This window comes from Natrix helvetica (genome assembly GCF_964273705.1).
Source record: "Natrix helvetica genome assembly, chromosome: 1".
Classification (NCBI taxonomy): domain Eukaryota; kingdom Metazoa; phylum Chordata; class Lepidosauria; order Squamata; family Natricidae; genus Natrix; species Natrix helvetica.
The window spans coordinates 22,615,992-22,639,940 of NC_138548.1; the positions used below are offsets into that span (position 1 = coordinate 22,615,992).

The window sequence follows — 23,949 nt, forward strand, 5'->3', positions numbered from 1 at the left end:
CGAGCCTTTAACCCAAACATCCCTATACAGAAGCAACTGTTTTTGGCTGCACCTGGCTGACCTTGGCTGAAATCCCAGGCTGCAGTTTAGACTGGAAAATCTATTTATCTATCATCCACCCACCCACCCACCCAGGAAAGAAGGAAAGAAAGAAAGAAAGAAAGAAAGAAAGAAAGAAAGAAAGAAAGAAAGAAAGAGAAAGAAAGAAAGAAAGAAAGAAAGAAAGAAAGAAAGAAAGAAAGAAAGAAAGAAAGAAAGACATGTATTATTCTGCATTGTTGTCAAGAAAACTATGCAGGCATGTCCAAGGAGTCACCAGATGTCAGGCTTGACTCGAAGAACACTTTATTTAGTTATGTGGATTTAATCGTGGTTGATCATATTACTGCTTGGATAACATTGTGATCGCTATACCTGGGAAGTCCATATTGATGTGGGAGGGAGCTCTTTCCTGAGCACCAGCTGAACACTTGCTGATTCAATATTTTAGGAGCATGCCAGCAGCTCTTTATCTCCAGGTCTTCCAGGCTCTCCTTTTCTATCACAGTGTGCTTATTTTGGCACTGTATAGCTGGCCTGTGGCTGAAGCAGGTAGGGCAGCCTTAACCTGGAAGGGATATGTTTCAACAATAGGCCAGCCAAGGTTACTTGCATCCATCTGTCCCTACAAATCGCTGATTAGCTAATTAGCACTGGATACTGCGGGCACTTCTGCTGCTTTTTTTTTTTTTTTGGTCTGATAACTGATGAAGATGCTTGCTTCTTTGTATAGCTGCAATTCAATCTTCAGCCTGCACAGGTGGAAGAAGCTTGGAGTGCTGAATAGCACGTTAGAGGGGGAATCCATTTCATAGTCATTTGCATTTAATGCGCGAGGGCTGTTTAACTGGAATTGCAGTTATCACTTCAAGTGCTGAAGGAATCTTCTTCTGCAGCTGTTGATAAGTCGGGAAGAAAAATTCTAATTCTCCCCTGCCCTTTCTTGAAGTGTGATTCTGAAAATGATTCCCACATTCACCTCTTTGATTTTGGATAGTTGTTTAAAAGCTGTATGGGTGTGTAGATCTCCCAGAAATAGGCAAACTCTCAGTCTTAAAGGAATCGCTGGAGCCTCTGCACTGTGTTAAGCGGCAATTTTGAATTACATTTGGCAGCAAAAAGGCCGATTGTCAATCAAAGGTGCCTCTTATTTCTTCCAAAGACGCCTTGCTCAATAATTTTGGAAATGTTAGGAAACAGATTATCTCTATATTTGTAGTGACTATGGTGGTTTTGCTGGAATGCAAGAATGAGTTAGCCCTTGATTTACAACCACAATTGTACCCAAAGTTTTTGTTGCTAAAGGAAACATTTGTTAATTGAATTTTGCTGCCATTTTGTGACTTTTTCTGCCACAGCTGTTAAGTGAATCACTGCAGTTGCTAGTGACACAGTTGCTAAGCGAATCTGGCTTCTCCAAAGACTTTGCTTGTCAGAAGGTCACAAAAGGGGATCCCATGACCCCAGGACACTGCAACCGTCATAAATAGGAATCAGTTCCCAAGCATCCAAATTTTGATTATATGTCTATGGGGAATGGTTATAAGTGTGAAAAATGGTCAGTTACATTTTTCAGTGCTGTTTTAACTTTGAACAGTCACTAAATGAACCGTTGCATGTTGAGGACCATGTATATTGCTGTTTCCATTTTTATGATTAGATAGTGCTGCTCTTTTCCATATCTGCTTTTTTAAAAAAACTCTCCAGGACTCTTAATAGTAATAGACTCTAGTATGCTAACAAAAGAAGTTAATATATTTGTCAGATTAACAGAGTTGGAAAGGACCTTATAGGTCAGTGACGCTGAATGTTTTTTCTGCTTGAGTACCAAAAGGGCGCATGCAATAGTGCACCCACACCCATAATGCATCCGAACTTCCGGTAGTCCCATTGAGCCCATTTTTCGCCATCCACAGGCTCTGGAGACTTTCCTGAAGCGTGATGAGGGCAAAACCAGCCTCCCCCCGCCCTCTGGAAAGCTGAAAATCAGCTGGCCAGTGTGCGCATGCACGCTGGAGCTGACATAGGGCAATGCCTTGCATGCTCAGATATGGCTCCGCGTGCCAGCTGTGGCACGCATGCCATAGGTCAGTGATGGCGAACCTATGGCACGTGTGCCACAAGTGGCACGCGGAGCCATTTGTCAGGGCAGCTGAGTTCAGCTTTTTAAAAGCTATTTTTCACCTTCCCTAGGCTCCAGAGGCTTTATAGGAGCCTGGGGAGGGCGAAAAGAGCCTCCCCCCCGGAGGCTTCAGGGACCGTCCGGAGGCTTCCCTGAAGCCTTCGGAACTCTTAAAACAACCCTCTGAGCAACCCGGAAGTCACTTCCAGTTTGCTCGGAGGGTGGTTTTAAGCGTTCCGAAGGCTTCAGGGAAGCCTCTGGACGGTCCCTGAAGCCTCCGGATGGCCTCCGGGGGGTCGGGGGAGGCTCTTTTCGCCCTCCCCAGGCTCCTATAAAGCCTCTGGAGCCTGGGGAGGGCGAAAAAAAGCATGTAAAAATGGGGGGGGGTCGCGCGTTTTGCACGCATACACACTGGGGGGGTCGCGCGTTGCATTATGGGTGCAGCACACCCGCACACGACCCCCCTGTGCTCCCCCCACTTGTGGCACGCGAGCCAAAAAAGGTTCGCCATCGCTGCCATAGGTTCACCATCACGGTTATAGGCCATCTAGTCCAATCCCCCGCTCAAGCAGGAGACAAACGCCAGTCCAATCTCTTCTTGAACGTCTCAAGTGATGAAGCTCCCACAACTTCCGAAGGCAACTTCTGTTCCATTGGTTGATTGTTCTCACTGTCAGAAAGTTCCTCTTTATTTCTCTCCTTGGTCAGTTTCCATCCATTATTCCTTGTCTGCAGATGTGGAAACAATGCTTAGCTATCTGGAAAGCTGTGGCCAATCATAGCAGACCAGAATGGACTGATTATTGTAAGACAGCTTCAAATATTCTTGCCTCCTCTTCACGTTTTAGGTAGAGAGAACTCTGCAGTTTATCTGGGCGGCATACAGCTCTGCATAATCTAAGACTCCTAAAGGCCATTTTTATGATCATCATTTTCAAAGAATTGGTGGGTGGAAATAGTGTTTCTGGAAAACTTTATTATTTTCTCTGGTACAGGTAGTCCTCGACTTACAACAGTTCATTTAATGACTGTTCAAAGTTACAATGGCACTGAAAAAAGTGACTTATGACCATTTTCTCACACGACCTTTGTAGCGTTACGCATGCTCATGTGATCAAAATTCAGATGCTTGGCAATTGGTTCATACTTATGACCTTTGCCATGTCCCAGGGTCATGACAAGCAAAGTCAATGGGGAAGCCAGATTCACTTAACAACTGTGTTACTAACTTATCAACCGGAGTGATTCACTTAACAACTGTGTCAAAAGAGGTCATAAAATGGGGCAAAATTAGCAAATGTCTCACTTAACAGCAGAAACTTTGGGTCCAATATCTGTGGTTTATGAATTTTAGAACCTAAAACTCACAGGGAATGCCTTTCAGGTTGGTTTCTAGCACATCAAAAGAAAGTAAGAAGAAGCTCGCAAAGAGTGAGAATATGAAGTACCGTATTTTTTGGAGTATAAGATGCACCAAGGTTTTGAAGAGGCAATTTTTTTAAAAAAGTTTTTGCATTCTGCAAAACTCCCCCAAAAGACCCGTTTTTTGCGAAAACAGGCCCATTTCCCCCCCCCAAAAGGCATGAATAGCCTTTAGGGGGCTTGCAGAGTGATCCTAAGGAGTGGAGGGCCCCCAAAGCAAGCATTAAACAGGCCGTTTTTCTAGAGTTGCCAGGTGTCCACTATTTGAGCGGACAGTCCACTTTTTTCACATTATGTTCACTATTTTTTTTCACAAAATAGTGGACATTATTTTTATTCAAAAGCTTTATGATGAAATGGTACGTATTCTAAAGCTGTACAGACTAAGAGAATAAGGATAGGGGAATCGCGTTTTGTCTTATTTTTCATAAGTTAGAATGAGACAAAGATTGAATATCCATTGAACTCGATCCTCCGAAAAAAATATTAATCATACTCAATTGTTTCACAAGACATTTAATAAAAGTATATAAAATCATTTACATACTATTTTTCTTAACTCGCATTTACCTATTATTTTTATATTATACTTTTTTCTTAGTTGGATAGGTATGTTTTGGAACACTCAAGAACCTGTCATCATTTGAGGTTCAATGAGAACTAGCCTCAATATGTAGAGCGCGAATTTGTCAAACCAAAGATTTCGTTGAAGCATTATAAACATAAAATTTAATCATTGTTTTTATGTAAATACTATTTTGCTGTGTTCTAATTAAATCACCATGTAAGTAATATTAGGTTAATCTTTTGTAATAGCCATCAGTTGAATCAGTTCTCAGTATAAAACACAAATACATAGCTTCAGTGAATTTAGCAAATTCTATGAATTCGTGAATTTAATTTACAATTTAATTGTAATTTTGTATTTATTTTTTTACTACTTAACCACCACCCCCGCTTGTGCGCTATTTTTTGGAAGCAGACCTGGCAACCCTATGTTTTTCACAAAAACAGGCTCATTTTTTGTCAAAAAAAAATTGCATGCATAGCCTTTAGGAGGTTTACAGAGTACTCCTGGGAGCTGGGGGGGGGAGCAAAATTGAGCAAAAAATGGTCCATTTTTCACTCATTTCTGCCTTTCCCAGCCCCCAAGAGCTCTCTGAAAGGCTTCTACAGGCTCTGCATGGCATTTCGGTGATGGGGGCAAGGTTTCAGGAGGCAAAAATGCTGTATTCAGTGTATAAGACACACTCAGATTTTCAGCTTCTTTTTTAAGGGAAAATGGTGTGTCTTATACTCCGAAAAATACAGTATATGGAAGACAGCAGCCAAATGCCAATTTGCTAAGCAAAAGAAAATCTCTTAACCTTACAAGTTTGACTTGTCTTGAGAAATATGAGGATTGGTCTTTTCTGTACTGTACTCCATAGGTGGCATTTTCTATACTAAACCTAAGAGATTCATGATACCGCACAATCGGCCTTTAAGCTGTCCATTACTAAATATCAAGGATCAGTCTCTACCAGTTCCAACTGTTGAATCTCTGGTTCACACAAATCCACTGTTTCCAGGGCTGTCACACATGGGTGGCCTCAGAAGGCATAACACCTAACCCTGAAAAGATGAGCTTAAACAAGACCTTTAAAATGTGCTTATTGTTAGAATTAATGCACGTGTGTTTGTTCATTCATTTTCAGCAGATTTAAAAAAAAAACATCAGAATAATCTTTTTCTCTTGAATTGACGCTGGCACAAAAGGAAGCAAATTAAATTGCTCCATTTATAGTCCTGAACTGTCTGGTTCTCCATGATGGAGCCCAGTAGCTTTCTTTTTAACTGAATGTATAAATTGGAGCAATATTGGATTCTGCAGAGAAGAGATTACCCTCTCAGCTGCCTGTAAAAAATGAAATTGTTGTTATGTGACTTTCCCTTAAAACCACTGAACACTGATTCCCTCGGCATTTTTGAGGGTGCTGGCAAGAGAGTCATTAGCTGCTTCTCTCAGCCCCTAAACTCTGACACAAGTGGCTGAAATTTTCTAGAGGGCGGGGTGTGGAAATGTGAACACAACACATTTTTCATTGCAAATTACACAACTGTGTGTTCACTACAGATGGAGAAATATTTAAAGGGGGAGGGAGAGCTGAAACCAAGTGCTAGATATGAAACAGGGAGTTAATAAAAGCCAGCATACACTTATGACTATATTGGCTTTGTCCTCAATAAAGTCTGCAGGAAGACTGGTGTTCCTAGTGTAAAGCAGTCTGGGGAGAAATACAAGTAATTAAGCTGTGGTAAGAATTGTTCCAGTGGTTAAGGCACCAAGCTAGAAATCAGGAACTGTGATTTCTAGTCACTCCTTAGGAATGGTAAGCAGCTGGGTGACTTTGGGCCAGTCATTCTCTCTTAGCCCAACACATCAAGCTTGGGTGACAAAGCTGATTGGACAATTTGTGTTGCAACCAACGGATCAATACTCCGTTAATCCAAAAAAGCAGATTTTGCATTTATTGGAAGAATCTTAGAAAATTTAAGAAAAAAAACACCAAAATTAGTTGTCTTCACCCAGCAAAAGTAATTTGCCAAAAATGAAACTGGTTCCAAGGAAGAATCGCAGGAGAGATTATGCCCCCCCCCTTTTTTTTTTGAATAGGTGGCATTTTTGCTGGCAGGTGTTTTAAGCTGACTCTGGATATTGAAATTGTACAACTGACATAGAATAGCCCTCTGTTAAATTCCCTGAGCTTGGTAGGGGAAAATGCTGATGTTATTGTACTGCAGGAGAGAGTGGAGAGAGCAGAAGAATTTGCACAGAAAAATTCAGGTGACTTTAAATGTGCGTGCAAGTTTGATGCTCAGCTGTGAAGCAACCAGAAGCATCCTAGATGTCTGCCTTCTCCATTCTTGACTTGGTCCAAAGCATCTTCTCCAGAAAACATCTGCACCAGCCAGATATCTTGCATCGCACTGATCTGTTGAGCAGATCAAAGCTTTGGCTTTGTGCATTGTTGAATGAGTCTAATCTCTCTCTATAAAAATGACTGTGTGTGTGTGTGTATTCCAGCATAACTTGAGCAATTTCAGCCAACTTTGGTACACAGATGACTTACTCTCTGGAAACAAATACTGTGGGGGATAAAACACCCCTAACAGTGTGTGTTCTGTTAAGATACAGCCTGTTCTGTCTTAAAATGGCTTCTACGGTACTGTCATAAAATGGTTTCCACTGTACAGTGCAGTGGAGTTGCCATGGTAATGGCTTCATAGTACTCCACAAGGAGGCTCCCTCTGGTAAGAGAGAAAATCCAACATTAGAAATTATGTTTGTTCCGGACATTTTCCCCCTATAAATAAATACCGGGACAAAGCCGGGTTATCAGCTGGTTTCTAATAAAGTAACCTTAGGCCGTTCTCTGAGTTTGGAAGCAATCACAAAACTGGACATGAAGTTGTTTCCAAATAAAGTACCGTAATTGGGAAAAATTCAACCTCATTCCAAATCCCATTTGGATGGTTACTTCCCATAATTTAGTATGTCTATTTTGCATGCTGGAGTTAACATCTAAATATTGCTTTTGGCAGGAGCAATACCTTCATTATTTTACCCCATTTTTCTGTTCTTGGTGAATACTCAATATGGTGAACCAAATCGAAAAACAGAACAGCATACAAAAAGTTGATGAATCAGATTAAAATTAACTATATTTTTTTATTTGTTTGCTTGTTTATTTTTTTTTTCATATTTCTGAATTGCCCATCTCCCTCAAAGAACAAACTTTTGTTACTAAAAATAATTTAACAATTAAAAGCCACATGGTGAAAGCCATGCGTCCTTAGAGATTTTCTAAATGCTGAGAGAGTGAGGATGATTCGATACTTCCAATAGAATATACGGCATTGCAGGGAGCATCTCAGGGAAGCCCCTCTCTTATGTCCTGGAAAAATAATCCTGTTGGAGGCATCTTCAACAGAAATTCTTCTGATTTACTTAACCTAAGGAGGAAAGATGGCTCTTTCCTCTATATTCAGTGGTAACTTGATACTCAACTGTTTTGAAACGCATCAGAGTTGGTATTCAGTGGATTTTAATGTGAGGATTTTGTCCCGGTACTCACCGTTTGGTTGGTACTCAACGCACAAGCTAAAACTTATCGTTGTCAGCTCCCTTGTGCCTCATTGCATTATTCTTCATGGGTATAGTACCCATGGGCATAGTGCACAAAATTATCTGCTGCAACTTCCTACCTGTCAATGACTACTTCAGCTTCAACTGCAATAATACACGAGCACACAATAGATGCAAACTCAAGGTAAACCACTCCAAACTCGATTGCAGAAAATACGACTTCAGCACAGAGTGGTCAATGCCTGGAATGCACTACCTGACTCTGTTGTTACATCCCAAAACCCCCATAACTTTAACCTTAGACTGTCTACTCTTGACTTCACCCCATTCCTAAGAGGTGTGTAAGGGGCGTGCATAAGCGCACCAACGTGCCAACTGTCCCCTGTCACGGGTGGGTTGCTCCCGGCATTACTGCCAGTTGAGTGTGCCCGTGCGCATTTGCGCAAAAATAGGTCTGTGAATGCGCAAAACTTTTTTAAAAAGAAAAAAAAGAAATTTGTGCAATTACAACTGTTCTGCGCATGCACAGAATTGAAAATCAAGATGGCGGGGCATAGGAGAACCGGTTCTAGGGCATGGCAGGCCTGGTTGCTGGAACTGGCAGCGACCCAGGCTGCCAAACCACTACCGGTTCAGCTGAACCGGTAGGAATCCACCTCTGGTCCCTGTCCTAATGCTCCCTTTTATTTGTACCCATTTCCTGTGTTCTTATTCATGCGTATTCCTGTTATCGTGTACATGAGTGACAAACTAAACAAATAAAATAAATAAATAAAATTTTGTTTGGTACTCATTGCTTTTTGGTACCACTCCTGAAACCAATTAACGATGAGTACTAGATACCACTGTACATTTAGGCTTCATGGGTAAATCCACCTTGTAATCTGCCCGGTAAGCAGTTGGTGCATAGTACAGATTTTCAATAGTAGCATCATTACTTCCGTGATTATCAGCCTAGCTGATGCACTTTATATCCTTTACAGTTTCTGGGAACTTTTAAAGAGCTTCTCCTTGAATTGGTAACTGGGAATAATACTTGCCTAAACAACTAGCAAGAGACAAACCAAAACTCATCCTGATACTGTGTAGATTGTTTTGTTGGATGATCTAAATTGATTTGATAGTGTTTGACTTCAAAACCGCAGAGCCTGGTGGTGCCATAAAGTTTATTGTGGCATACGTGAACTAAAATCCACAGAAGCTAGTTTTGGAATAAATTATTTAGTCTATAAAATTTATGAGAGAGACTATACTTTGAATGGACCGTGTTTGTAATTGGTTCATGCCATTGGGTCTGTTTTTATGTTTCGAGAAGTCAAGTAGTTTGCTGGCACAAAAGCACCTTTCATTAGCTTCTGGTAGTGTACCAGCTATCATTGCTGGTAGAGAGAATGCAGTTATTGCTCTTGGAATTGGTGTGGCAGCTGCTTTTGAACAGAAAGTTTATGAAAAAAACACACAACAGAAAGTGCTTTATACGTTGCTTGCCTCTGTTCCTCCCAAATGGTTTTTTTTAATAGAAGTCTCTTACCTAGACAAGTGTTTCTAAACCTGAGCAATTTTATGGTGTGGGACAACTCTCAGAATTCCCCAGCCAATTCTTTGCAAAATAGATTACTTCTGTTGGTCTTCCATTTTCACTAAAGAAGAAAGGAGAATTTCATACTGATTTGCACCTGGCTTTATCTATTGCTGATAAACCAGAGATCAGCGAATCTCCTCTTTGTCCTCCGCTTCTGTAAATAACATTTTAAAAATAAATTCAACTGGCAAACATAATTATTATACAACTAAATTATACTTTTACTGCTAATAAATTTAGCAAACTGAAAATTATGCAAATAAACCACATTTTACATATGGTATTGTATCTTCTTAAAATAGCAAAGTGAATTACATCTGTAATAGATAATGTTTTTTTCCCCTGAATAGAAACAGGTTTTTGGTGCCTTCAGAAGAATATCTGGAAAGTTCATATCTTTATCCCTGAAATGATTTTTTGAAACTGCAGCAAAGAAAAAGAAAAATTGCTACATGGAACAGGAATAAGCTGATGTTGAAAAAACTGGTCTGATTTTTAAAATCTGTTTTTGATTTAAGTTACTACTTCTAACTGGGAATCGATAGAACAATTCCATAAATTTTCTACTAACTGTGGCTAGTAAGGATTTTTTCCCCAATTTAATTCCCAGCAGAAATTCACATCTGGACTCTGCACAGTTAAGAAATTGTGCAGATATCTGTGTTGTTACCTTTTTGCCATACTCACAGTTTTATTTTACATTGGGGAGAAGGAACTGTGTTTTCATCAGTTTGAAGTTTTATAACATTGTACATCTACTGCGACTGCTTTATCAATACACAGCTGCATCAGTTTTGAAATATGGAAAATAAGGAAAACAACCGTTTGGAGCAAAGGAAGGAGATATACTTTTATTTCAAAACAGAAATAACTGAAGTTCTCTGAGGAAATTCTGAAACATTTACCTGCAATTCAACCTATATATAGTCAACAAACCATTCAATTAAAATGAACTTAACTTCTAAATTGGGGTCCATTTGAAATGAATTCTATTAGCGTTTCTAAATCTTTAAAGTATCCAGAGTTGAGAAACAAAATACCCCAAGGGCAATGTTTGCTCACAGATCACCAGAAGCTCTTATTTTAAGGGGGAGGGGAATTAAATGAAGAAAATTATGGACAAGTAAGATTCATATTGCCTTGATAAATTCAAAAGGTGATAGTTAGCCATGGAATAGGGCAGTGATAGCTAACCTTTTTGGCGCCGTGCCAAAAGCACACACACATCCATAATGCAATGCATGCCCCACACATGCATGCGTAACCCCCGCATGCACCCTGCCCCAGTGCATGCTCACACATCTGCCTGCCTGCACCCTGCCCGCGTGCATGCACGACAGAGACCCAAAAATCAGCTGGCCAGCGGGAGGCACATGCACATGCGTGTTGGAACTGAGGTGGGGCGACGACTCGCGTGCCTGCAGAGAGGGCTCAGTGTGCCACTTGTGGCATGTGTGCCATAGGTTCACCTTCACGGGAATAGGGCCTGGCTATTTGAGGGATCGCCTTTTTTCAGTTGTTTCTGTCCGCTCAATGTGATCAGGAGAAAGGAACAATACAAGTCCCATCAATTTTATGTTATGATCGTATGGGGCCAAGAAAGCAGGCATTCACTGTTGTAGCCTCTTCCTTCTGGAGATACACGCACGACTCCCACTGTTCTTGGTTTCCAGAAGTCTCTTAAGACCAACTCTGTTCAGGGGTGAAATCCAGCAGATTCTGACAGGTTCTGGAGAAGCTTAGCGGAAATTTTGAGCAGTTTGGAGAACTGGCAAATGCCACCTCTGGCTGGCCCCAGAATGGGGTGGGAATGGAGATTCTGCAGTATCCGTCCCCTGCCACGTCCACCAAGCCACGCCCACAGAACCTGTAGTAAAACAATTTTAATTTCACCACTGGCTCTGTTCCCAGAATTGGACGGCTGTGCGGCCTCTATTGATGTTTTACATAATAGTGTTATTTTGGCCTGGGCAAAGTGGGTTTTAGTGTATTAATCTATCTATTCGCTTTCCTATAATAATCTTCCTGATGAAGATTATTGGCAATAATGTAGGGCAATTTGATCTAGTCATTAAGGCACCAGGCTAGAAAGCTGGAGACCGTCAGTTCTAGTCCTGCCTTAGCCATGAAAGCCAGCTGAGTGAGCATGCGCCAGTCACTCTCTTACTGGTGGTGTTGTGGGGAAAATTGGAGAAGAAAGGTGTGTTGGATATGTTGGCCAACTTGAGTTATTTGTAAAAATAATAAAGACAGGATATAAATAAATGAAATAAGTACATAATAAAGCAAACCTCTTTTTTTTTTATTTTACCCAGTCTTAGTATGGTTTAACTGCAACTTGGTAAGGCCACACTTGGAATACTGCATTCAGTTCTGGTCGCCACGATGTAAAAAAGATGTGGAGACTCTAGAAAGAGTGCAGAGAAGAGCAACAAAGATGATTAGGGGACTGGAGACTAAAACATATGAAGAACGGTTGCAGGAACTGGGTATGTTTAGCTTAAGAGAAAGAAGGACTAGGGGAGACATGATAGCAGTGTTCCAATATCTCAGGGGCTGCCACAAAGAAGAGGGTGTCAAACTATTCTCCAAGGCACATGAGGGTAGAACAAGAAGCAATGGGTGGAAACTAATCAAGGAGAGAAGCAACTTAGAACTGAGGAGAAATTTCCTGACAGAACAATTAATCAGTGGAACAGCTTGCCTCCAGAAGTTGTGAATGCCCCAACACTGGAAGTCTTTAAGAAGATGTTGGATAGCCATCTGTCTGAAACGGTATAGTGTTTCCTGCCTAGGCAGGGGGTTGGACTAGAAGACCTCCAAGGTCCTTTCCAACTCTGCTATTGTATTGTATTGCAACCTGCTGATATTATTAGGCTGTTGCTGGTTGTTGTGGTTTTCCCATTGAAATGTAAATTTTTGTTTCTGCTTTTCCATTTTAATCTCTTAAACCCTTCTTTTCATTTTACAATAAATAGCTTTGAAAAGCAGCTTATAAAAGTGTGGATATATACATGATTTTCATTTTGTCAAAGCCATGAGAGTCATAGCTTGTCTCGGGCTCCCGGAGGTGAAAGTTTGAATTGGGAATTGCTGAACTAGGGGTGCCAGAAAAATGTTAATGGATTCATTTCCGTGCAAAAACTAAATCTGTTCCACCATAAACAAGCAGGTAATTCGCTGAGGCTGTCAACATCTGTCTTGAAATGTCGCTCAGCACAAAAAGTGTGAAATAAACACATCTATTTGGGAAACCGGGAAAATAATATGCATGCATGCAAAAATGTGTTTATTAATGAAAAATGTGTTCTAGGCGCACACAAAATGCAAATCTGTGAAAGTGACCTGCAAAAAATGTAAAGCAGGATTCCTTTGGGTGTATAAAAGAAATTACGATAATACGGATAATCAGTAGAATATCTTAATAATTGAATGTGCATGTGTTGTGTATATGGCTCAACTGCAGACCACAGACTGCAGACTCTGTACTCACCCTCTACATGCCCTTTATGGAAAAGAAGTGTGAAATGGAAGTAGTGTCAGGGTTCCAAATAACATCCAAAATTAAATCAGAGTCCAAGGCAAAGGATTCCTCAAAGTTCCAATTTATTAAGAGAGTCATGTTGGCACATCTGGGAAAAACACGAATCTGAGCTTCCTGGGTTTTCCCCACCTAGTTGAAAGTTCGTGATCTTGCCCCCACACCCACAAGTCCATCACATGGTCCAATCTTCCACTGCCATGCTGGCAGTTCCACCCATCCAGTTCCGGTCAGGTGCAGAGGTGTAGAGACAAAGGACGACCTTGAATTCTAGAAAGGAATTTTATTTTGGCTACATAGCATTTTACTCCATACCATCCCCTCCTCCCATTTCCCCCCATTAGAAACCGCATAGTAAAATAATAGAAAGTGTGGCAGGCCAAAGACCCAGAAAGGAATATGACTGCAGGCCTGAAAGGTAGTTTTTATTGCAAGACGGTTTAGTTGTGAAGAGATTTAATGATCAAATGGCAGCAGCTTTCCAGGCATTGAATCTGTGACTTGAAATATTAGGTGACCCTAATCTTGGTGATTATTTTTTTTTTGAGTATTTGCAAGATGCCAAAGTGTAGGAGGAGAGAACAGTGAGCCACTGCTGCTTCTTGGCAGACAGCCTTCAGACTCTACAACAAAAGTTGTATCAGTTTTACCAGACATTTGCATATTTTTCAGTTAGTGTTGCTGAACAGTGCCATCTAGATAAAGATGTGTGTCATCTTAGACAATGTGTGGAATAAATAAGTTACACATTACCACGTCTTTGTCCTCAGTCAATTGTGCTTCACTTGGACCCAAACCAATCTCCCTTCTAATATCTCTATTTTTAAATCTTTCTCCAATTTTTTCTGCTCTTAATAATAACCGGATTTTGCCGGCACAATTGCTAGTAGCTTAGGCACTTTTAGAAGGTAGATCAATTATGTATTGATGTGAAAGCATAGGCAACCTATATACTTTAAAGATAAAGGTAAAGTTTCCCCTGCCCAGGTGTGTTTGACTCTATGGCAGGGGTGTGAAACTCTTGGCCCATGGGTCAGATGCGTCACAGGCTGGCCATGCCCACTCAGGTCTAGCGAAGGGGGAAAAGTCACAATATGTCACGTGACGACAACGTGACCTTGCAAGTTTGACACCCCTGCTCTAGGCGGTGGTGCTCTTTTCTATATCTTAGCAGAGAGAGTTAGCATTGTCTGAAGATGCATTCATAGTCATGCGGCTGGCATGACTGTATGCCAAGGTGCATAGAACACTGTTACCTTCCCATCAAACTGGTACCTATTTATCTACTTCCATTTGTAAGGGGCAGGAATGGGAGCTCAACCGACACATTGTGATATTTGGATCTTACACTGCCAATCTTCCAATTGACAAGCCCAGTGTCTTAACTGCTAGGCCACTATATCCCCATAGGTCACTGTGCCCCCCCATCTATATATTTTAGGGGTGCTTAATGACACATGTGAATGACTGTGGTGTACTGTACATGTTTTGAGAACCTATTCAAAACTTAAGGTTTCAGATGAGCCAAGTGGCTCTTATTGAATAAAGATGTAATCCCTATTCGGACAGTCCCTCAGGCCCAAATGTTTTGCTACCTGTGGGTGATGTAAGAAACTTAGGTTGCATCAGAAATTAATGAGGGAACAGGATTTGATTGAGTCAATATTTCCTTGAGTCACAGTGGCACAGTGGTTAGAGTGCAGTACTGTAGGATACTTCTGCTGAATGCTGCCTGCCTGGAATTTGGCAGTTCAGATCTCACCAGGCTCAAAGTTGACTCAGCCTTCCATCTTTCTGAGGTGGGTAAAATGAGGATCTCAATTGTTGGGGGCAATAAGCTGACTCTGTAAACCGCTTAGAGAGGGCTGTAAAGCACTGTAAAGTGGTATATAAGTCTAAGTGCTATTGCTATTGCTAAAGCAATAAAACCTGAGATTGGGAGTGGTAAATTATCTAATGGAGATCTTTTTAAAAAGGGCAAGCACTTCTGTTGTCACTGTAGGTTTTTAAGAAGAGATTGGACCACCATTTGTCTGAAACATGATATAAGGTCTCCTACTTGAGCAGGGGGTTGGATTAAAAGACCCCCAAAGTCCCTTCCAACTCTGTTATTCTATTGCTGGATGATTTGGATTGTGAGTTGCAGGAGTGGTAGTCACTTACTATCCCTACTGATTCGCAAATGTGAGCATGCACGCTCACACTTTACTCGTACGTGCCCCATACACACATGTGCTCAGCCTTCTGCACATGCACTTTGGCTGAAAAAAGTGCCTAAATGGGATGGCATAGAGCCGCTATTTCCGTTAGCAGTTTGGGTGAACCTGTCCGAACCAGCATAATACCATCTCTAGTGAGTTGGTAATATCCACTCCAACTTCTACTTGTTTCTGAAATTCAGCTTTGTGTCACCTTGTGATTTTATGACACCCTCCAGTATTTTTCTATAAAATACCTGGAGGTGAATTTCCCAGGAAGCATGTAGTAAAACAAATGTCTGCATCCTCCAGACCATCAGTTTTGGTTGATTGTGTGCAGGAGGGAGCCCATTTTTTGGAAAGAATTCAGTATCATAAGCTTACAGGCAAAGCTGAATGAAATGTCCCAGATTCCCATGAGCAAGTAACCTTTAACAGCCTGCCTAGCAAGCTTATTTGGATAAAACTGCAAAATAAGGCTATACCAGTCCTTCGTTGAGTTTTCTTCTAATGGTGGATATAATGTTAATCTTTAGTTACTAAAAGGATTAAGTTACCATGGTTCATTTATTATTGAAGGGAATCAAGTTATTTCCCTTTCACACATGAATTGGAATTCCCAGGATTTCCAGACACCTAATGTACCTGCTGGGCTATCAAAAGACATATATTTTGCAGCCATGAATTTGTTGCTAGAAATGATGCACTGAAATCTTAGATAGTTTCGTCAATTTAATTCTCTTGTGAGCTGGAATATAGTGAAGTAGAATCTGCACTCCCCTGGTGAAGCACCATATATGCTTCTGAGATCTTGTTTTCCCTATAGAATTTCCCTGTAGAATTGCTCTGTGGGAGATGACCAGGCTGAAGCCAAGGGAGGGATCAAACGGGTCATCAGTCTCGAATCCTTTCATACCCACAAGAGATTTTTAAGTTCAGCCTATCTTGATTTCTATTGATTTGTATCTACCATCAATTTGCTTTGACTGCTAGTGTTCAGATTCTTGTAGAGCACATGTGTGCAATAAACCTTTATATTCTTTTGAACTGCCTGGACTTCTTGATTTCCCTGCCCTTGACATGGTCTCCTCTAATGCTGTGTATTCTCTTTTCTTTTTTCCTAGGATCCTGACCCTGTTCTACAATGGAAAAACTGCTTCTATATCTGTTCTTCATTGGCTTAGTGCTGAAGGCCGAGACTTGTCCCAAGCGCTGCGTATGCCAGATCTGGTCTCCCAATCTTGCTACACTTTGTGCAAAGAAAGGGCTATTGTTTGTCCCTCATGACATTGATAGGAAGACAGTAGAATTACGGCTGGCAGACAACTTTGTTACAAGTATCAAGCGGAAAGATTTTGCCAACATGACCAGCCTGGTGGACCTGACGCTGTCTAGGAATACAATTAGTTTCATCACCCCTCATGCATTTGCTGACCTGCGCAACCTGAGGGCTTTGCACTTGAACAGTAACCGATTGACTAAAATCACCCATGACATGCTAAGTGGGCTTTCCAATCTGCATCATTTGATATTGAACAATAACCAGCTGACCATGATCTCCTCCACTGCTTTTGACGATGTCTTGGCTCTTGAGGAGCTGGATTTGTCCTACAACAACCTGGAGACCATTCCCTGGGATGCTGTCGAGAAGATGATCAGCTTGCACACCCTCAGTTTGGACCACAACATGATCATCAACATTCCCAAGGGGACCTTCTCCCACCTCCACAAGATGACCCGGCTGGACGTCACATCCAACAAACTGCATAAGCTGCCGCCTGACCCTCTCTTCCAGCGAGCTCAGGTTTTAGCCACCTCAGGAATCATCAGCCCATCCACATTTGCACTGAGCTTTGGAGGGAACCCTCTTCATTGCAATTGTGAACTTTTGTGGCTGAGACGCCTTTCCAGGGAGGACGACCTGGAGACTTGCGCTTCACCTTCTGTTCTGTCTGGTCGCTATTTCTGGTCGGTCCCCGAGGAGGAGTTCCTGTGCGAACCCCCGCTCATTACTAGACACACACATGAGCTCAGAGTGCTAGAGGGCCAAAGAGCCATCCTGAGATGTAAAGCCCGTGGCGACCCAGAGCCTGCTATACATTGGATTTCCCCAGAAGGCAAGCTGATTTCTAATGCAACCCGGTCTCTGGTGTACGACAACGGAACTCTTGACATTCATATTACAACCATGAAGGATACAGGCTCTTTCACCTGTATTGCTTCCAACCCAGCGGGGGAAGACACCCAGTCTGTAGATCTTCACATAATCAAACTGCCTCACATAGTAAACAGCACAAACCACATCCATGAGCCAGATCCTGGCTCCTCGGATATATCAACTTCGACCAAATCTGGCTCAAATGCAAGCAGTAGCAACGGGGAAACGAAAGTTAGCCAGGACAAGAAGGTGGTGATAGCAGAAGCCACATCATCCACTGCCCTGCTTAAATTTAATTTCCAAAGGAATATACCCGGGATACGTATGTTCCAAATTCAGTATAATGGAACATATGATGATTCGCTTGTTTACAGGTAGGGGATTCCGGCCCAGCTCAACTCCAGAAAAATCAGGAATGAAACTGTATTCCTATTGCCTATTGGGACAGATGGTTAGATATATAGGTTGGGAAGGAAAGAGTGATAATGTAACAACCTCCTGCAAGGAGAATTACCTAGCTTATGGGGTAGCAGATTGGCCCCGAAGCATAATCCAAGAACTCTGGGTTGTTGTTTTTTAATTGCAGAATGATCTTGGATGGTTTGTGGGTCTACCTCTCTAGTTTGCAGCTCCACAATCGCACTACTGTATTTGTTGATCCATTAGCGTAATCATCTTTTGAAGGATTTGGCGGTATTGTCAGTCCTGTGTTTGGAAAGCATTGGATGTCAGCTTCCTGGGTTGTTTCTCCATAGTTTATGTAACTGATCTCTTAACTGCTGAATTGCTCACTGGATATATTTAAGGAAAGGAATGATGGGTGGTACATTTGCTTTGGATAAGAACTCTTATCCCAGTCAAAGTTCAGGTTTTTCTGTTGATGGCCATGCTTGGGTTTGTGTCGCAGGAGAGAGAATGATGGGTCAAGGGCTAGGGCTTTGGAGTGCTTTGGAGGTCATTCAGAAAAAGGTCATCAGTATGTGACAGCATGAAAGTAGCAGCTCCCTGTAACCTTTTAAGACAGCCATGCCCATTCTGTGGCCCTAGACAGCTAGTAATGCAGCTCCACAAGGTCGTAAACTTTTAACATTATTATATAATTTATACACATTAACTGTATTATATATTTGATGTGGATCACAAGCAGTAGTGCGTTTCGGCTCCCGTTGCAACCGGTACGCTGCAATGGGAGCCGGGCATGCACCACGTGCACTGCACATGCATGTGCACCCACCACCTGCCACGCTCCAGCTGCTCGGTGGAGCGTTGCACAGGCACCATACACTGCACGTGTGTGTGCAAATGGCCCGTTCCCTTCAAATACAGGTAAGGAACGAGGGCGAGCGGGCTGGCCCTCCAAAGCACCATTGCGGTACGGTGGCTAGTGCTTCTGGCAGGCACCGGTACACGCGTACCGGGGCGTGCTGCCTGCAGCCCACCACTGATCGCAAGACATTTCCTCTTCACTCAATGTGGCCCAGGCAAGCCAACCATGCTTTAAAGCAGAATTGGAGAACTACGGCCCCTTTATGACTTGTGGACTTCAACCCCCAGAATTCTTGAGCCAGCATGACTGGGCTCAGGAATTCTGGGAGTTGAAGTCCACGAGTCATAAAAGGGCCATAGTTCCCCACCTCCGCTTTAAAGCAACTTGCGTCTTTTCCTAGGCATGGGAAATGCTATGGTTTAAAGAAAGGCAGGCAAGAGTAGCATTCAAGTCCCTGGGTCCTCCAAAGTAACCTTTTAAATTATTTCCAAAGTGCTGTATTAATGCTACTGAGTGGTTTGGGTGAAAGGTTGTATTAAAAGCTGCGGTATAGATAGCGTTAGTGATCAAATCATATTTCTGCAGGCAAATAAACTGACTCCTGCAACCATTAATGGGCCGGGGCCTGTGAGAGCTAATTGCCTAACCAGGCTAAAAAAAAAACACAACCCTAACAACATGATGAACAGCAGTAGTGACAGCTGTGTTAAATGCATTGATTTCTTGTTCACAGGTCTTTTGGGGAAGAGGGTAAAAATGTGTATGTATTGTCTGCATATTCCAGGAACTGACTTTTAAAATAGGGTTCTTGATTGCTTAGGAATATGACCCAGATGATAATAGGCCTCCATATGTTCCTGCCCAAATATTAAGAACAACCGACGATGGTCTATTAAAACAAGAGAATTTTATTTCCCCGGACTGTTAGATTCATTACTGTTTTTATGTTCTGGTTATTTGTGAATGTTCTAAGCAACTCTTGAGAATTCTAGCAAACTGAAAAACAGGATCTGGTTGTTGTTTTTTTAAAAAAATAAACCAATTAATACATTAATGAGAGCTATTAGACCTGGGCTTCCATCCAGAGGGAGGCCTGAGCGATTGTCCTCCTTTATGGGCAAAGGGCAGTGTCGTTTTCAGCCTTGAAGTCTGATTTATTTAAATTTGTTTTATTTTTGTACAAATCCTTGTTGAACTTTAATCCTTCAAGGTAATCTGGTTAATTTAGCTAAGAAGACATTAATACCCTCTATTTGGAATGACAGTTCTAGAAAAGATGCCCGTATTTGAGCCTCAGGAAAATTCCAATTATTCAATCTCATTTGGGGCAGAGAGGGAAACAGCCAATGACTTTGATTTGCTAAATAGGGATTTGCTCTGGAAACTATTAAAGGAGCAGTTACAGTTCAAGAACAGTTTATCCTTTAGTATCTTTTTTAAAAATGTCATATCCTTGGATGGGAGCTGGTCCTGCAGATTAAAAGAATCAGGACCAACACCTCCCCCCCCCACTTAAAAAACACCAAATCAAGATGATTTTTTTATTTTTGCAATAAGCATATCATTTTCTATCATTTAAGCAAAAAACATGCAAGGATGATTGGGATTAAAATATACATACTGTTAGTATTTTAAAAAGTATATTGATAAAAAGAAAAACATAGATGAGAGAGAGGTATATGGGAAAGATATTTCACTACTCAACTAGCTAATATCATCAGTGCAGTGATGATGTTACCTAGTTGGGTAATAAAAGGTCTGCAATAAAGCAACTAGGCTCAGAAACAATAAGGGCCCAATGGTTCAACCCTCAGCTGCGAACATTCCCTTCTATTGATATGGAAAAGATTCAGAAATCTTAGCTGAGAAAAGCTGCTACATAAAATAAAGTTCTAGTTGAACCTCAGATGCCTGGCTTCTTGATGACTCTAATAATGTCCTTTGTGACTCGGTCAATAAAAGCTGTGGTGGTTCAGTGGTTAGAATGCAGTATTGCAAGCTAATTCTGCCGACTGCCAGCAGTTCGATTCTCACCAGCTGAAGGTTGACTCAGCCTTCCATCCTCCTGAGGTGGGTAAAATGAGGACCCAGATTGTTGGGGGCAATATGCTGACTCTGTAAACCACTTAGAGAGGGCAGCAAAGCACTGTAAAGCAATTTATAGGTTTAAGTGCTATTGCTATTGCTAAATTGGGGCCATATTGGTCTCCGGTTCAGTTACCTGTTGTGTACATGAATTCACTCTCAGATAGAAGAAGGATATTTGACTCTATAAGCTGGAATAATAGAAAATGTAATAGTTCAGGTACTATAATTCCAACACAGAACAAAGCCTTAGAATTAATTTTGCTGCTTATCCCCCCAGCTCTAGGAGATCTATCTGTCCACCTATGAACAGAAGATGCTTCCAACTCATCCCTTAGAAAATGATTGTGGAGATCAAGTTTATTTTCCCTCCAGTACAGAAAGAACATACATTTAATAGATCAATGCATATGAATTAGGATGGAGACCGAGATGCTTGAGGGACGATGAGTTTCCATGCTGAGGAGGGCAGCTAGATAAATCAAATGAATGAAAGTATGAATGAATAAATAATGAAATATCTAATCACACTTGCTTCTGTGCTCATGAGAAGCAAAAAGGAGAATGAGAAATGGTAGCCAGGCAGCTCTCAGCCCATTTAGGTTGCCCCCGGGCCTTGTTTCCAAGCTTGCTTTTTTTTTAAAAAAAGGGGGGGTATTGTTTCTTTTTGGAGAATAAACAGCGTCAGTCTCTATGCAGACTTACAGTTCAACACAACTGACTGAAGAATGTTTTAGAGAATTCTGGGAGCTGCATACTTAAATGTAATAAATGGAACAACTTCTATGTTCTAAAGGAAACATGAAAGCAAGAAGTGTAATTATTTTGGCCTTTTCCTGGCTTTCATACTCACCCGAGCTTTGCATAATATCTTTCCTTTCATCTGGATTTGCTTTATTCCTATATTATATGGATGTTTTCATGTATCATTTGGAATTGCTTCAGCATTTTTAACCAGCGATGGATTGTTTTGAATAGTTGAGAAAACGTCCGATGTATAGACTATATTGAAATGCTATTTTCTACTGTGTCGTGTGATGGGTGCATAGTTAAAACACTGAGTGCCCTAGATCTAGGTTTAATAACCTGGGGCAAGAGATATAAGGTCTGGCAATGGAGTGTGTTTTTGAGCAGAAAGTACATGGGGAATCTTCCAGTGCTCTGGCAATAGTTTTCCCTTTCCTTATTTAATCTAGCATCAAATTCTGCTTTATTTAGTTTAAACAAATGGAAAAGGAAAGACAAATGTTCCTTTCCAGCTTATGTTCTCCAGTTGTATTAGGACCATGTTCTCCCACTACAACTAGGAGGCACTGGGAAAGCAGGCTTGGGCAGAGCACCTGGAGACCCACTTCATGGTATATCGCCTCCATCCAATCCAATGTATTAATCTATATCTTATCCTATCATCTCGTAGAATGATACCTCCCATGAGCAAGACCTTCCTGGTCAACAACCTGGCCGCGGGGACGATGTACGACTTGTGTGTCTTAGCAATCTATGATGATGGCATCACCTCCTTGACAGCCACTCGCGTGGTGGGATGCACCCAGTTCACGACGGAGCAGGACTACGTGCGCTGCCATTTCATGCAGTCCCAGTTCCTGGGCGGGACCATGATCATCATCATCGGAGGGATTATCGTGGCCTCTGTCCTGGTCTTCATCATCATCCTCATGATTCGCTATAAGGTGTGTAACAACGGCGGGCACCCCAAGGTGGCCAAGGTCAGCAACGTTTACTCCCAGACCAACGGGGCTCAGGCCCAGGGGTGCAGTGGAGCCGTCATGTCCCAGTCTGGGTCCAAGCAGGCTGTGGGGCGTGAGGAGAGCCTGCAGTGCTGCAAAGTCAGCAACGACAATGTGGCGCAGTCGTCGGAAGCCTGCTGCAGCCAGGACTCCTCCACTGCTACCTCCTCTTTGCCTCCCATGTGGACTCCTGGCCCTCCCACTTCCCAAAAGCTGAAGCGTAAGCCCATGCCAAAGCCCAGCAGTGATCCTCCACCGCCGAGCGAAGGCGCCGCTACCAGCCTAGAATCCCAGAACACTAACCGCAACAACTCAACTGCTCTGCAGTTGTCTAGCCAAACCCCAGACTATGCCAAAGGGGGATCCCAGTACAAAAGAGCACAAGCCAAGTCAAGTAAGTTCCTCACTTTGCCAGCTGACACATCCCGGGCAAAACGCAGGTACTCCCTGAACGGAGAATTAATGGAATACCATTGTTATATTAACTCCTCCAATGCAGGTGGATTTTGGTCTAAGCGGAGCTTGTCTGTGAATGGGATGCTCATGCAGACAGACTGTTCCAATGTGGATAGTGGCAAAGCAACTTTCTCAAGCTCTGAGTGGATATTGGAAAGCACTGTGTGATCCGCTGTGATGTGTGGTGTTTTTTTTCTAAATTAAAAAAAAAAGTATGGAGTAAACCGCCCTCCCGTCCTCCAAACATTGTTGGAAAACGTGTATCCATTCGAGCAGTTTGCATTTTTTCCACCCTTATTGTTTTTGGGCAGAGTTGGGCTCCATCCTACCAGGCAACGTCCACTTGTTCCCATTTGGGGTTTCTTTGTTTTTAGTATAACAACCGAAGGCAAATGTCACGTTCAAAGAGCTCATTTAAATAAATTTTTAAAAAGTGATCAAGGAAAAAGCATGAAATGACATTAGTGCCTTCCTTTTTCCTTGGATTGACGTCTTGGTTCTCCAATGGCCGATCAAGAACAAAAGCGCATGGGCGGAAAAAGGCCCTGTGCGGAGGCCGTTGGTCTTTTCCTCTACACCAACCATTTAATGGATCAATCATGATACAAAAAAGAATATTTTTTAAAGCAATCTTGAGTGTCTTTTTCTTCCCTCTCTCCTCCCCCCCCTCCTCCTCCACGTGGTAATGGTGTTGCCTTCATTTTCAGGCAAATGCTGTAAAATCTCAACAACTCTATGTTGTTATATTGTGTAAAATAAAATATTCCATAACTACACTCAGTCAGTGTTACAAGAGGTTCCCCTCCCCCCCCATCTTGCTTTGAATCATGGCTCAGGTGTTCTGGTGAGTGATGTACCTGCCCCATCTGTGTAGCGGATGGAGAGAAGGGGGAATAGCTTGATCTCCTGGGCTCAGGTCTGCTGGATTTGACTCCTGTTGGTTTCTGTACATTGCCAGCTGAGACACAGTTCCGAACGAAACTCCTGAGTGCAGGCATATCAAAGTTTTACAGCATCAGAAAGGGACGCGGTGGCTCAGTGGCTAAGACGCTGTGCTTGTCGATCAGAAGGTTGGCAGTTTGACGGTTCGAATCCCTAGCACCGCGTAATGGAGTGAGCTCCCGTTACTTGTCCCATCTTCTGCCAACCTAGCAGTTTGAAAGCATGTAAAAACGCAAGTAGAAAAATAGGAACCACCTTTG

At 42.1% G+C, this 23,949-nt stretch overlaps 1 protein-coding gene and 1 long non-coding RNA gene across 7 annotated transcripts in view; both read left to right on the top strand.

Annotated features, from left to right (window-relative positions):
• The window catches only part of LOC309383025, a 904,876-nt gene that overhangs the window by 746,016 nt on the left and 134,911 nt on the right, over nucleotides 1-23,949 (top strand). The gene's annotated exons all lie outside the window — the stretch shown is intronic.
• The window catches only part of LRFN5 (leucine rich repeat and fibronectin type III domain containing 5), a 142,751-nt gene that overhangs the window by 106,754 nt on the left and 12,048 nt on the right, over nucleotides 1-23,949 (top strand). For 3 of the 6 annotated variants that reach the window (XM_081935102.1, XM_081935101.1, XM_081935104.1), the window contains 2 exons: nucleotides 16,158-17,565; nucleotides 21,961-23,551. In XM_081935102.1, the coding sequence (XP_081791228.1) occupies nucleotides 16,178-17,565; nucleotides 21,961-22,915 (2,343 nt within the window). In that variant the 5' untranslated portion in view covers nucleotides 16,158-16,177 and the 3' untranslated portion in view covers nucleotides 22,916-23,551. Of the gene's footprint in view, nucleotides 1-12,249; nucleotides 12,467-16,157; nucleotides 17,566-21,960; nucleotides 23,552-23,949 lie in introns of those variants that run through there. The other 3 variants (XM_081935103.1, XM_081935106.1, XM_081935105.1) reach the window with 3 other exon arrangements.